The sequence below is a fragment of the Miniopterus natalensis genome, chromosome 12, assembly GCF_054644295.1.
Source record: "Miniopterus natalensis isolate mMinNat1 chromosome 12, mMinNat1.hap1, whole genome shotgun sequence".
Taxonomy (NCBI): domain Eukaryota; kingdom Metazoa; phylum Chordata; class Mammalia; order Chiroptera; family Miniopteridae; genus Miniopterus; species Miniopterus natalensis.
The window spans coordinates 3,581,216-3,596,518 of NC_142092.1; the positions used below are offsets into that span (position 1 = coordinate 3,581,216).

The following is a 15,303-nucleotide window of genomic DNA, read 5'->3' on the forward strand; positions in this document are numbered from 1 at the left end:
CCCACACTGAGTGTTCCATATTTGTCGTTACAGGAGGTGGTTCAGCTGCCTTTAGAGTTTGTGAAACAGCTTTGCTTAAAGATACAATCTGAAAGACCAGGTAAGGGTTCCTAACTTACAAATTTCCTTTGTAATTTAAGATACCCCATTTGAAAACTGTGTGACATTATTACTCATGGTAGGTAGCTGCAGCTTTCAGCAGTTCTTTTGCCAGAAACTTGTTCCGGGGGTAGACATCCCAGGCGCTCAGGAGGGCAATTCTGGGCATCATACACCCAGGCCACTGCAGAGAATGTATGACCAGGAACTGATTAATACAAATAAACACGCATTTGGAAGCGAGGGGAAGCTGAAGGAGTTAGGGGAGACTCAGGGAAGGGAAGGTGGGCTATAGGGAAGCCTGGAGGAGTCATAAGGAAAACCAGGTAGACCCAAACCACAGGCAATGGGCCAGGCCCTCGAGGGTCTGCAGCCTGAGAACCTTCTCCCAGAGCTGGAACCCACCAGCCTGCTTATCCTCCTGGGGGAGACAGGAGACATGAATTCTGTAGGCAGTCCCTGTTCCCATCATTTCATGTACCTTCCCCATTACCTCATGTACCTTCCTTAAACTTGGTCATGGCTTAATGACAGAAACCATGTCAAAGCCTTTCCTTTCACAGTCAGAGACAAAGGTATAAAGTCCATGTTAGAGGTGGACATGCCTCCACCAAAGCACAGCCAGGCAGCCAGAGTGTGCAGTTGGCCAGTGGAAAATTCTTTCCTATTTGATTAGGAAAATGAATGCTAGTAGGGCACCATGCCTTGGAGCCTCTGGTTTGGGGGGCATTGAGGAGTGGAGCTCTGTGTATGCAGAAATGGCTGAGGGAGGGGAAAGACTGTGTCTTGGCTCTGTTTGCATCATCTAGGCTAAGACAGACTGAGACTTGCTCTAGGGTTCTGCCGTCCAGCTGCAACTGCTCAGTATCATTATTTTATTGTATAATTAGAAATTAAATTTATACTACTTAACAGTACTAAGAACTGTCCCACGTTGTGATAATGACTTGTGATCAGCCTTGTTATGTGAAAGGAGGAAAGCCAGCTTCACCTGGGGCCTGGAGGCCACATGTGTCCTCTGCAACTCCATGATACAGCTTCTACAGTCACTGCTGAGGAGTGGTGTGTGAGTGTTCTGAAGCAGCCAGCAAGAGGGAGGTAGAGGCTGCTGCCTCCTTCCTCTCTGAGTTCCTGGGTTAAGGGACTCACAAGATTGGGGGGCAGTCCCCAAGATCACCCTCACTTCTGATGACAACTGAATGTTTGGAGGTCCTCAAGACCAACCTCAGGATCTGATAATTTGCTAGAAGGACCTATAGAACTTACAGTTATCCTCATGGTTATCGCTTATCACAGCTCAGGGACACAGTTAAGACCAGGGGATTGAAGAGGCACTGGGGGCAGGTCCAGGGAAACGGCACAAGCTTCCAGGTGTTCTTTCCCCCGGAGTCATGCGGGTTGTGCTTACTTCTTCCAGCCGCAGTGTGTGACTGCATGGAGGAATGCCAAGTACGGAGGCTGCCGAGCCTTGGTGTGAGGGTGTTTTGGGGATTGGGCATGTAGACACAGCTGACTAGCTGCCCTCAGTCTCCAGCCTTCCGGAGGTCAAACTGATACTGTGAGACCCAAACCTCCACCACAAATCACAGTGTTACACTCGTGACTCAAAGGCCCCAGGACATTCCTCAGGCAGGATGTACCAAGGCTTAGAGGTAACCTCCCAGGAGCTGGAGGCCCAAGGCCAGCCTTTCTTAGGCAAGGCTGACCTTTCCTCACCAGGAATTTGCCAAGTCATCGTGGGATCATCTTATATCTCTTGCATTGATTATCAGGTATTTTCCTCGCTCTGTTTTCTAGAATCTCGCTGTGACAAGGACCTGGACACTCTCAGTGGCTACGCTCTGTGCCTTCCCAATTTAGCCAGACTCCAGACCTACCATTTTGCTGAGCACCGGCCGATTCTGTGTGTAGAGATCAAGGTGAAGTTTTGTAAAAGGGAAAGTGGTATGGGGAGAAGGGAAAGATGGGTTCAAGTCATAAATCTGTGGTGCCTGCCTAGAGCACACTTTCCCACAGAAGCTCCTCCTGTACCCCACACTGGGCCCCACAGCAGCTCCTGGAGATGCAGCATGCCACCTGCACTGGTTTCTCCCACGAGCCAGACCTGAGGGACAAGGCTCCTCAGGCCCTCAGGTTTATGCCCGTTCCAGGCGCTGCGATGGGGAGCCGATGGCCACCAGAAGGCAGTGCTTTGGGTTCCATCCTCCCCGTTTTCTTTGGAGGGTGCAGCTCACCAGGCCCCCCGACCTTCTCTGCCAGGCCTCATTTGCCACGTAGTGACACTACATGCTGTGTTCCAGGAGGTTGGCTTGAGGGTTGCCCTTTAGACGTGGGGGCACTCTGTTCCTTTGCTTCTGTCCTGCTCAGGGGAGACCTCCTCAGAGGCACAGAAACATGTGACTCTCAAGGCCCTGGTTTGTCTTGGCTGGGGGGGAACAAGGGGTGTCACTCATCTACTAGAGGAAGTGATTGCTGGATAAGGGCCAGGCCCTCGGCTTCAGCTCTGCTACCCCACATCCATGGTGGCTGCCGGAGTCTTCTTCAGGAAGATTCCCAGATGTCCCAGGCCATTGTTTGTCTCATTCTTCCAAACCTCATAGTGATTTCCGGGTCACACCCTGTCCCTGAGCACTCAACAACCCATGTGCTCAGTGGGGACTAATGTTCTTCCCCAGCTGAGGGTGAGCAGCCTTAGGCATCACAAATGATGGTGGCGTGCTCCTCAGTGCCATAGTGCTAAATACAATCTCTTATGTGTTGTGTAACCGTGGATTTTAAAAGGCACCTGGGGTTCCAGATGTTCTGGGAGCCTAGCAGCCATCGGATGGGCACCTTCCCATTCATGAATTCTTGTCAGAGGGAATGAGGGTTCTGCTGCTTGGAGCTGGGGCTGCAGGGCAAGTCTGCACTCTCAGAGTCTTTCCAGTCTCACTCTCTTGAAAACACAAAGCGATTCTGTGTTGTACTTTTTCAGTCCCCCAACTGAGGAACCGGCGTTTTTCCCAGTGACAGTTCTGACTCTGTAGCAGCAAGAAATGTTTATACGCTGTGACGAGGGAGGCATCAGTTCTGTGGGGGCTGGAGAGAAGAGCAGCTTTGGGGATGTCTCTAACGCTGCTGCTCCTGAGTGTTGCCTTGTAGTAGTTATGTGTCTATGTAAAGGTATGTGATTTCTCCCTAAGAAGTTTTTCTTCCTCATTTATTTTGCAGCCAAAATGTGGGTTTATTCCTTTCTCCAGTGAGGTTACACATGAGATGAAGCATAAGGTGTGCCGTTACTGCATGCACCAGCACCTCAAGGTGAGGAGAGCTGACCAGCTGGGTCAGAGTCACATGGAGGGTGGTTGGGCCTGAGGTGTGACCACCTAGAATTTTCAGAAGAGTAAAAGAAAATGTACATATTTATTATTTAATTTTTAGTTCACAGGTACTTCATACTCACCGTTTGGTGTTTGTTTTAAATTGAATCTTGGTTGCTTCTACCTTTTGGCTGTTGTCAATAGTGTTGCTATGAATATGAGAGTACAGATATATCTTTGAGACCCTGCGTTCAATTTTTTGAGTATATACCCAGAAGTAGAATTGCTAGATCATGTGGTGATTCTCTTTTTAATTATGAGGAGCCACCATTCTGTTTTCCACAGCAGCTTTCCCAGTTTTCATTCCACCATAGTACATAAGAGTTCCAGCTTCCCCACATCCTCACCAAGACTTGTTATTTTCTGTTTTTGATAGTAGCCATACTAATGAATGTGTGGTGAGAAATGCAGTTGGTTTTTGCATATTGATTTTTTTTAAAGAAAAGAGGCTTATTTCTTAGGTAATAATAGGCTTTTGTGTCAAAAGTGGCATCCACTGCCTGTTTATTATGTGCTCCCACCCTCATCCTAGGTAGTGTAGGATACTTTCATAGCTGGGGCATTTCCCCTCTTAAGATGGTTCTAGCTAGTAACAGATGTGATATGGGGTTTTTTTGTGTGTTTTTTGTTTGTTTTGTTTTTAAATATGTCTTTATTGATTTCAGAGAGAGGAAGGGAGAGAGAGATAGAAACATCAATGATGAGAGAGTCGTTGATCAGCTGCCTCCTGCACGCCCCCTACTGGGGAGTCGAATCATGATCTCCTGGATCATAGGTCCATGCTCAACCGTTGAGCCCCAGCTAGGCAGAGGTGATGTTAACGGCTCCTCTTAGACTGTAGCCAGCTGCCGAAGTTCTGATGGAGGGCAGGGAATGGAATGAGGCTGGGTCTCAGGGGCATCATCTGAAAAAATGGAGATAGAACGCCAACTCTAGTAACCCTTCTGTGTGGCCAGCTTCTGACTCAGCTGTTCTGAAGCATTTCTTCTGTTCCCTTCTATTGGAGCAATTACTGGTCCAACTCCCCAAAAGCCAAGGCAGGGGCTGGACTTTCTTCTATTTGGCTTATTTACACTTAAGACCCAGCCAATCAGAAAAAAATGCCGTCTTGATCATCACTGGCCTGACAACCTTATCTTGTATATTTTTTAGTGTTCAGTGGAAAAATAGAAACAAGTCTAGGTATTCGAAGCAGAAAAGTTTCCTATAGGAAATTAAGTGTTTATAGACTCATTGGGAAGCTGGAGGAGTGAGCCGTAGGTTCCCCAGGAATCAGAACATCGGAGAGCTGACCCACCGGGGGCGCTGCAGCCTTTGCTGCCTCAGGAAGTGATGGAGAGCAGGACAGAGGCAGTGAGTTCCAGGACACCCTGTGCAGTGCGGTCAGGGAGCCTCTGGGGAACCACAGAACTCAAGACTGGACCCTGGGCACCTGAAGACAGAAGCTCCACGCAAAATGAGTGCTACTGAGTTCTGCATATTGATCTTTTATCCTGTCACCCTTGACGAACTTGCTTATTTGCTCTAATTTTTTTTTATGGTTTCTTAGGATTTTCTTTAACATGGTCAGATCACTTGCAAATACAGATAGTTCTAGCTCTTTCTTTCCCACCTGGATGCCTTTTGTTGTTTTCCTTCCCTGACTGCCCTGGCTAGAACTTGCAGTGCAGTGTTGTACAGAAGCAGCAAGAGCGGACATCCTTCTCTTGTTCCTGACCTTAGGGCGAAGCTTTCATTTCCTCACCCTTGAGTGTAGTGCTCACTGTGAGTTTGGTATGGATGTTCTTTTTGAGTGTTGTTGGTTTTTTTAATCATGAAAGGATGTTGAATTTTGTCAAGTAACTTGTCCTATATTGAAATGATCATGAGGTATTTTCTCCTCTCTGTTAACACGGTGAATTACATTGCTTGTCATATGTTGAACCACTGTTGTATGTCTGATAAATCCCACTTGATTATAGGTGGATAATCCCTTTAATATACTGCTGAATTGACTGGTCAGTTTTTATTAAGGACTCTTTCCTAAGGAATATGGTTTTTATTTTCTCTAGTCATGTTTTTGTCTGGTTGGTGCCAGGGTAGTGGCTGGTGTCACAGAGTGAGAAAGGACGCATTTCCTTCTCCCCATGCCTCGGGTTTGGAAGAGTTTGAGTTTTGGGGTTTATTCTTTAAACATTAAGTGGAGCTCACTAGTGAAGCCGTCTGGTTCTGAGGTTCCTTTGCTGGTAGGCTTGGATGACTGATTCAGTCTCTCATTACTGGTCCAGGTGTTCCTCTCTGGGATTTTATCTTCTCCCTACTCAGATCTGTTGTTAACCCCTCTAGTGACTTTTTCATTTTTGTACTTTTGAACTACAGAATTTGTTTGGTTCCTTTTTATAAATTCTGTTTCTGTTGATATTCTCTGTTTGTTGAGACAGTGTTTCCCTTGTTTCCTTGGTTTCCTTTACCTCTAAGCATGTTTAAAGTAGTTGATTTAAAGTCTTTGTATAAGTAAGTCCAATGTCTGAGCTCCCTCAGGACAGCCCATTGATCGCTTTTTTCCCTGAAAGTATGGCTCATACTTTGTTGTTTCTTTGCATATCTTGTAATGATTTGCTGACAATGGGCATTTTAAGTATTATAATGTAGCCACTTTGGAAATCAGATCCTACAACCTCTCTAGGATTTCTAATTGCTGCTTGTTGTAATTGTTGTTGTTTCTTTAGTGACTTTTCTATGCTAATTTTGAGAAGTCTGTGTTTTTGTTGTGTGTAGCTTTGAAGTCTGCTCAATTGGCTTAGTGGGCAGGTAATGGTTTGAAGAGATTTTTTTTAAATGCCTGAAACCAGTAAGATTCTCAACCTTTGCCAAGAGGTTCTGTGTGTGTGCTGAGGCCTGCCTTCAACCCTCAGCAGGAGAGTTACAACTCTGCCTTAGCCTTCACTGTCACAAAGCCTCAGATCCGCAGAAGGTGAGTGCCTTTCCAGGCCTCTCCAGAGCCTATGCATGGCCTTCTAGATGCCCAAGATATGCTGGAGTTTTTCAAAGCCTCAACTTTTTCTTTTTAGCTTTAGGTTTAGCCTATTGTTTGCCACAGCTGTTATCCACTATCGCAGGCAGCTATGAAGTTGGAACAGTTGCCTCTGAATCATTTTTATAAATGCCCCTGGGAAACAATGCCCCTTTTGTACCTGGTAAGGTCTAAGACAGTTCAGTGAACACAGGAAGCCAAGAGATTGGTCACATAATGCACATTCTCTGGGAATGAGGCTTTGGAGTAGCTCCTGCCCTGTTCCGCCCCTCTCTTGGCTGCCAGGCTTCTGTTTTCAACATGATTGGGGCTGGTCATTTTCAGGGTTCCCTTGGAACTATAAATGGGATAGGAATAGGACATTAAAGTGCCACAAAGCTCACAGTTCTTACTTAGATTTAGCTGTTTGTCTTGAATAAATGCTCCCCAGATTGTTGCAGGACTTTGGTTAATTTTCAGAGTTACGAAAATTTCAATTGATTCTGGTAGTTTTTGCCAGTTTTCTCATTGCCCATATGGGGGAGAGAATTTCCAGAGGTTCTGACTTCACTGTTTCTGCTGACTCAGTCCCTGCTCATTTAACTGATAAAATATGGAATTGTATGAATTTGATTACCTGCCTTCCCAGAGGTAACTCACGTTGTCAGTTTGTACATCCTTCCGGACTTCTTCCTGTGCCAACAAAAATAAACATGTTGTCCAGTGGAAACAAGGTGATGCCGCGTGCACACATTCTAATGTGTGTTCACATATGCATGTGTACACATTTCTAAAACAAATAGAGGGCCTTGCTTTATGTATTTGTTTTGCTCATTGCTTTTCTCTTACACAACCCTTGAGGATTGTGTGCTGTGTACTTTCAGGGCCTTCCTCTGCATATTTGGGTACGAGCATGTGATACCTGTCCTTTTCTTCTTTAGCAAAAGCGGTGTCGTAGGGTGTGTTCTACAAGTGGCTTTTTGACTTGAATAAATCTTGGTGATTTTTAGCCCTACCTTTTTCCAGAGTGGCTGCATATCATTTAATCATTCCGTCTCTGAACATGTGTCCTGCTGTGTCCTGGCCCATGAGAGCACATGTGCTATGGTTTTACTTAGTTGTTTCTAGGTCTTGCTATTACAGTTAGGCAGCAGTGAACATCTGTGACCCTATGATTCCTTGTAGATTTGCCAAGTCAGAGACACACACCTTTTAAATTTTGATGGAAACCAGCAAGTTGCCTTTCAAAAGGTTGTGCCAATTTTTCTTCTCATCAAGAACATGAAATTATTTATTGGCCACACTCTCTCCTTCCTGGATATTATAATTTTAAAGATTTGTTTATCTCATTACTGGAGTTTAGCCATGCCATTTAAAAGAGATGCTTGCTACTGCTTCCCTGCTCATGTAGAGGGCTGGGCAGCAGCCACATGAGACTATCAGAGGAGGCCAAGCTCCCCACCCCAGCTAGTGAGTGATGTGTTCCCCAAGGTGGTGACATCTGGGACCTTCATCATCTTAGACACTTTGGCTTTGTGTTAAAGTTACCCCAGTGCTGATCCCAGTCCAATCATTGGCACATGTGGTGGTTTCTTGACAGGTGGCAACTGGGAAGTGGAAGCAGATAAGTAAATACTGTCCCCTTGATCTCTACTCAGGGTAAGAGAACACATCTACTTTGTCCCTATGCCATCTTCCCTGGAGGTGGGGGGGTTGGGGATGTTCTGTGAGGTGGGGTTAGTGGGCGATGATGTGTGAGGTGGGGTTAGTGGGGATGATGTCTGAGAGGGGGAGATACGGGTGGGGTGGGACCGGCATCCTGTGAGGTTGGAGTACTGGCCTGTGTGTATCCAGGGCCCTGGGCAGGGCTCAGGTTTTTGCCGAGGGTCAGGGTGGCCTCTGTAGATTCCCAAGTTTCTTGTGGGAGCCAGCAGCTGGGATGATGTTGCCACGAGGAAAGGGAAGAGAGTAGGGGGGGTTCAGGGTGTATTGGGGGTGCCTGTGCAAGAGGCTGGGACAATGCGGCTCCTTCCCTGAGAAGCTTGGCGATGTGGCGCTCATGATCCTGGTGAGCCTGGGAACCGCATGTCCTGAGCACAGGCCAGTGACCCCATCCACTACCCCTTCCTCTTTCAGAGATAAACAGAGAATGTACTTTGCCTTGAAAAGCTTGTTACAGGAGGCACAGAACAACTTAAAGATATTTAAGGTAAGTATTCTTCTATTTTATGGCCCTTTTTGGGTGGAAGAGGCAGGTGCCTGGATTGAGCCAAGTGAATTCTTGGGGTCTGGTCCCTGGGACCTTGCAGATGAGGACGCCTGGGCCAGGTCTGCCATGGCACAGTCCTGTAGTCCTTTTTCCAAGTCCAGTTACAGGTGCACGACAGCCTATGTTTCCCTGGAGTGTGATGTTGACTCCTCGACCACCGGGTGACCTCTGGCTCCCCTGTCACACAGGCCCTGACTCCTGATCTTGGAGGGGGACAGTCCTGACATGGTCTGGCTTGTCTCACCACCTTCTGTGTGTCTCTGTGGCCTGTATGGTTGAGGTGGGAGAAGGCCCTGGGGTGGCACAACCTAGAGGGTGGCCACACCTGTGCATTTGCTCCCAGTTAACTTAGGGAGCTTGTAATTTGAGGACCTCTTTGTCAGTTAGTGAATTCTGTCCTGGCCATGCAGGGGAAGAGTTCATTCACTGTTTGGCACAGATACCTTCGGCTTTCTCCTTGCCACCTGCCACGGGGGCCCTGGTCCGGGCTCTCTAAGGCCCTGTGGTCGCCTGGCCTGGTGCTAGGAGTAGGGCATCATCCCCTTTTCTCTTTGCACTGACAGCCCCAGCCCCGGTTATGTCCTGGTTAAGTGGGACCCATGAGTGAGAGTTGCGGCACACTCCAGGCTTGCAGGAATGGGGGTGTGGAGAAGCGGAGCTGTTGGGCCTGGACAGCTGTATGCGCTGCGCCCTGCTCTGTGGACATACTGCTCTGCACTGCATGCGGGCAGCAGGGGAGCCTGTTCTTGACCCGCTTTCCCGTCTGACTCAGAAGTCTGGTTGGAGGGAGTTGACTTGACCCCATCTTCCTCCACCTTTCCAAATCCAGAAAAGGTGGATATACCTAAAATCAGTTTATATTTTTAATTTTTATAAAGACTTCAGGAATTTTATGTTTAAATTTGAAAGATATATTTCCTTTCATCTGTGGGTTTATTTGGAACCTGTCGTAAGGCTGGCGTTTTGTCTGAAGTGGACCCTTTTCTGACTGCCCTGCCTAGGCTGGCGTGTTCAGCCCATGCTTAAGCTGAGTAGCAGGTGTGGCTCAGGCCCTCGACAGCTTGCCCTGCCCTGGCCTGGGGCCTCGGCCTGAGAACCTGACTGTCTGCTGCTTCTGTTGAAATCAGCATGGGAAACATCCAGAGATAATAGTTTCAAAAGAAATGGATTAAGAGAAGGGACAAAGCATGGCTTTTAAAAATACCTGGAGCCATGCAGTCCATTTTCTCGAGTGCCATCACTCTTGTGAGAAGCTGTGGGGCTGAGGCTTGCTCCAATCACCATGAAGTTCTGGATGGGGAAGGTTCAGGGCCACAGTCAGTGGTGCCCTCCTACTGTCTGTCCATGGCTGTGGCTCTGTCCACCCCAGCACTGCTCACCTGTGAAACTTGGGGGAGGGACATGTGGGGTAGCCATGGAGCCTGGGTTGATGGCTCTCCTCCAAATGTCACGAGGTCCTTGAGCAACTATATTTGTAGGTGTAAAACTCTCGCTATCCAGATTTTAGACACTGGAGAGAAGAGGCCTTCAGCTTCCAGGGGTCAGTCAGCCACTCCTGGGCTGGAAAGAGGGACCAGCTTCCTGAGTCCCAGCCCTACCTCCAGTGTCAGTTCAGCACTTCCTCTCGGCCTGCTTTCCTCCTGGAATGACTGCCTTCCCTTTGCCTGCAACCCTCCTCCCACTAAAGGCCCATCTCAAGGGTCAGTGTCTCAGTGGTCCCCCCCGGTACTGTGGCTAGCAGTGGCCTTAGTTGTGTCTGCATCACCCTGGACACCCACTGAGTTCTGACGGTGTCAACAGGGGCTTCCCGAGGGAGGCATCATGCTGTTGAATCCCAGGACTTGCTGAGGGAGGAATGCCCTGTCTACACTTCAGGTTGGATCTACTCGACTCCCATCTGCCACCTGGGGGCAGAGCAGGAATGGTCCTCGTTGATATTAGCTACTGCTCAGAGCAGCCACTTCTCATCTCGCAGTTTCTGTGGCCAGGAATTGAGGAACAGAGGCCGATTCTGGCTCAGGATCTCTTTTGAGGCTGTGTCCCATCTGAAAACTTGGCTGGGGCCAGAGTATGTGCTCCCTGGCCATGAGGGTCTCCATGGGGCTTCTCACCAGGCTGCTGTGATCTGAAAAGAAAGCCACCCAGATGGAAGCCATGGCATCTTTTATAACTTAATCTTTCTGGGGATGTGCTGTCACTCTGCCCTCATTCTGTTGGTCACATTGACCAAGCCTCTGTAGTGTGGAGAGAACTACAGGGTATGAGTGTCAAGGGATATGAGCCATTGGGGCCATCCTGGAGGCTGTTGACCACATCATCTCACAGATGAGGAAACTAGGGGCACGAGGTTTGCCACTCCCCTGGGGTTGGCTGCTGCTCAGGCATGTGGGTACCAGGGTTCTCTTAGGGGCTCTTCCACCAGACATGACAGACCCCCATAAATGTCATAGGCTTAGGCCCACTGGGTGTTCCTGTCTGCACCCTGGGAACATCGGTGCCACAAGGAGTTTCTTTGCTGGTTTTAGAAGGCAGGATGGGCTTAAAGACAAAGATTTCCACCCTGGTGGGAGCCTGGCCCAGCCTTTTGCCAAGGACAGAGCACTTTGGGAAAGTGTCTACTTATAGACATGCACACTGGCACAGCAGCTCCTCTCCTCGGGCCCCACGGACACTGTCTCCCAGGAGCGCATGCGTCCCTCAGCCTCTCGGCTGCCAGTTGCGGCTGCCAGTTGCGGTGTGTTCTGCCAGGAGCGCATGCGTCCCTCAGCCTCTTGGCTGCCAGTTGCGGCTGCCAGTTGCGGTGTGTTCTGGCCTGAGGGTTTGTAGGTCAGTTCAGGACTCCAGTCTTCAGTGTTTTAGAACTTTTCCTCTTTTCTACTTTCCAGTGGGATTTGCCTCCTGATCAATGACAGGGTGCTTTCCCACAGGGCCACAGTGTGCAGGGACCCCAGGTGGGCACGCATTTGATGTTAGGTCCCTTTGCCTGCCCAGTGGGTAGAGACGAAGGTGTTTTCCTACCTGCCTGTCCTTTTTCCTTTCTGAAGAATGGGGAGCTGATTTATGGCTGCAAGGACGCGCGCAGCCCAGCAGCTGACTGGAGCGAATTGGCACATCATCTGAAACCATTCTTTTTCCCATCCAACGGCCTGGCCAGTGGGCCTCACTGCACAAGGGCCGTGATCCGGGAGCTGGTGCGTGTCATCACGCGGGTGCTGCTCAGCGGCTCGGACAAGGGCCGGGCAGGTGCCCTGAAGCTGGGGCCTGGGTCGCGAGGCCCATGTGTCTGTGAAGCCAGCCCTTTCAGCAGGAGCCTGCATCACCAAGGTAGGCTGAGTGGCTGGGCGGATGGGCAGAGCCTGGACGCAGCCTGTTGGGGTCCTGCCTGGCCTCATGGAGCTTCTGCAGGAGCAGCCTGGGCCCCAGTAGGGCTCCCCAAAGCCACTCTTCCTGCCTCTGATCCCTAGTTGGGGAGACTCCCTTTCTCATCTTCGATCTGGGTTTGTAAATTGCAGCCCAGGTTTGCCCTGTAGGGCTTCCCTGAAACACTGCCCAGCACATCTGTGTGCCTGTGGTTCGCTGAGTGCTTCCTGCAGATCGTCCTGGTCTGTCCTCTCTAAACCTGGGGGTGGGTTTCCTCAGCCTGTTCTTACATGTGGAGAAGTGAGACACAGAAGGTGGAGTCCACAGCACAGGCCCTTCGGGCGGGGGGAGGGGGAGGCCCAGGGCAGCAGTTTGCCAATGGTGGAAACACAAGCATGCAGCGCTTCTGGCTCTGGGCGCCTCCCACTGGAGGACCTGTTCCTCACAGACTTAGCAGTAGCTGACTGTGACTTGGTGGTGTCTGGGCTTCACGTGGCTAGTTTGGATTTTTGTCCTGAGTGTTAGTGGGATCCTCATTTGCCCCTTTGCCATCTGCTAGCAGCTCCACCATGTGCTTAGGCCTGTGGCAGGAGGAGCAGACTAGGAAGACAGGAACTCTCCCATGTTCATACTAAGAGCTCTGTGGTCTCAGACCTCTGGTGGCTGTAGGGGTGTGACAGGAAGATGGCAGCCCTGCCCATGTGGCTTTTAGAAGTCGTGTGGTCACCCGGGCACTACAAACCACCACCGCCCTCAGTGTGGCCACCTGCTTCTCCAAGTGAGCTGTGGATCTGGGCTTCATGGACATGCTCACAGGTTTGGGAGTGTTAACATGGCCATTTTACATTTTGTGCCTTGTCTTTAGACTGAGAGTCACCTCTAAATGCAGATCTGGGCTGGTGTGATGGAGTTGAAGGTGCTGAGAGGGAACAGAGGCACAGAGCAAGACGTGGGTCCCTGCCCTTTGCTTTGTGCCTGGCCCTGTGCTTGCCTGCAGCTCCAGCACTTTCGTGAGGCAGGGTGCAGCCTGTGCCTGCTGCCTTTGTCAGTCCTTGACAGTAAACCTCTTGTTTTCCCCTGATGTTCTTGGTAGGAAAAGGCAGCCTGGAGCACTCGGGGTTGCCGAAGGGCTGTCTTCTGTACAAAACCCTTCAGGTGCAGATGTTGGACCTGCTGGACATCGAAGGCCTGTACCCGCTGTACCGACGGGTTGAGCAATACCTGGAGGAGTTTCCTGAGCAGAGGTGGGGCTCTGTTCTGTCATGCCCCTGCCCCTTCTGGGCCTACGAGGGGCCCCTTGAGCAGCTCTGAGGGTGAGATGGAGATGAAGGGAAGGGTTGCTCTAACAGGAGGATAGCACAGGGCTCCCAGGAATATGACCCACTCCAGCCACCTTCCCTCCTTACCCTCAGGTGCCAGGCCCCCCCTAGGACTCATTGCTGTGTAAAGGAGGGGCTGGGATCCCATTAGATCAAAAAGCAAGCACATCCTGTGAATCTGACCGTCCACGGCAGGCAGTTCTGTGTCCTGAGTCTGGGTTGAGCCTGCAGGGGGCAGTGCTGCTCCACTGCCGGCAGCGTCTCTGCCTGGGCAGACTCTGCCTTAGGTTTTCCTGTGCAATCAAGTTCGTCCCCGGCCCTCCTGATAGGGTTGCTGGGGTCCACATGTGCGGTGTGTGGCGGGGGCCAGACTCCTTCTCCCCACTTTCCCTTCACTAGGTTCTCTGACCTGGCTGCCGTTTGTCATAAACAGGACATGTTCAGCCTCAGCTCCCTGGTTTCTGGTCTTACAAGTTCTTCAGGCAAAGTATAGGATTAGGAAGAGGAGGATCCCTTAGATGGTAATTAAAACCAGATGTGTAGTTAAGTTGTTAGCAGTTTAAGAAAGTTCCCTACAGCTTTGTCATCTTTTTTGTTCCCTTTCCTTCAGAAAAACATTGCAAATAGATGGGCCTTATGATGAAGCATTTTACCAGAAGCTGCTCGATCTTTCCACTGAGGATGATGGGACAGTGGCTTTTGCGCTGACAAAGGTGGGCAGACCTTTCCAGAAACACACTGTGTGCTCCTTAGGCTCTTAACACTAACTTGGGGTTTTCCTGAGAAATGTTTCCCAGTACTGATGTTTCCTACTACTGATGGTTAAAGCAGAAATTGGAGATTTTTTTAAAAAGTAGCTAAAGTCTCCCCCAGATGGACTGGGCATGGTGAAGATTTGTTCAGTTGGCTCCTGTCTACCCCTCGGCCCAGCCCTCTCTGACCCAGGGCGACCTCTCTGTGCCTCCTTATGAGAAGTCTTAGAACTGGCTGGCACCAGCCATCCTCTTGTGGCCCTAATTGGGATCCAGACCCCCTCACCTGTGGCTGTGCAGGTGGCTTCCTTCCCCCAGAACTCAGGCCAGGGGGCAGTGTGGGAATATCTTTTAGGTAAGTGGCCCAGTCCTGTTCTTTCTGGTTCTATCAAATCAGGGAATTCAGAACCTCCATGAAATTGGGTAGAAAAAAATTACATCTTTTACTAAGTTGGCGTTTCCTTCCATTACAAATATGGCAATAACCTCTGGGGGGTGAGTAGGACCCCCAACTGCACCATGGGAAATCAGACCTTTCATTTCACACTGCAGTCGCTGTAGAAGTCTCACGAGAGCTTCATAGTCATCACTCTGAGGTGTGGTTATGTAGTTTTGTGTAACATTTATTTTAAAAAATTGTGGTATCTGATGTCACCTCTATCTTTTATTTTCTGCATTGAAAGATGTTATTGTGAGAGGGAGCCATAGGCCTCACTGGGCTGTCAAGGTGTTGTTGCTAGATGCTGAAATGGTCAAGGAACTCTTCTCGTGGCAGTGAGGTGACAAAGGCAAGAACAAATGGGACTGACCTCCTTCTCTTTATGTACTGGGGCCACTGTCCTGGAGCCCTTGGCTATGTGTCCTGGCACCAATGATGTGTCTGTGGTTCCCACTTGTGAAGAGTCCTCACTGTTAACTCTCCTGAGGAGGTCCCTCTTGAAGGCCGGGCTGTCGTCAAGGCAGGGAGAGATCCAAAAGTGGGGCCTCTGCCTCAGAATAAAGCAACAGGATCTGCCCTGTGGTACTGGAACTTGGGTACATTCATTTTGGGATAAATAACAGCCTTGCTTCTTTTTTCAAGAGAGGATGTTTCCTTCCATAGGACTTGACTTCATTTTTTTATACATTTCTATATTATTCAAAATTCCTACTA

At 49.5% G+C, this 15,303-nt stretch overlaps 1 protein-coding gene across 1 annotated transcript in view; it reads left to right on the forward strand.

Moving 5' to 3' along the window:
* IPPK (inositol-pentakisphosphate 2-kinase) overlaps positions 1–15,303 on the forward strand; it is a 49,644-nt gene that overhangs the window by 14,552 nt on the left and 19,789 nt on the right. The window contains exons 4-11 of the mRNA XM_087822517.1: positions 34–100; positions 1,897–2,018; positions 3,310–3,399; positions 8,051–8,109; positions 8,587–8,659; positions 11,764–12,043; positions 13,173–13,323; positions 14,009–14,111. Of these exons, the coding sequence (XP_087678643.1) occupies positions 34–100; positions 1,897–2,018; positions 3,310–3,399; positions 8,051–8,109; positions 8,587–8,659; positions 11,764–12,043; positions 13,173–13,323; positions 14,009–14,111 (945 nt within the window). The remainder of the gene's footprint in view (positions 1–33; positions 101–1,896; positions 2,019–3,309; positions 3,400–8,050; positions 8,110–8,586; positions 8,660–11,763; positions 12,044–13,172; positions 13,324–14,008; positions 14,112–15,303) is intronic.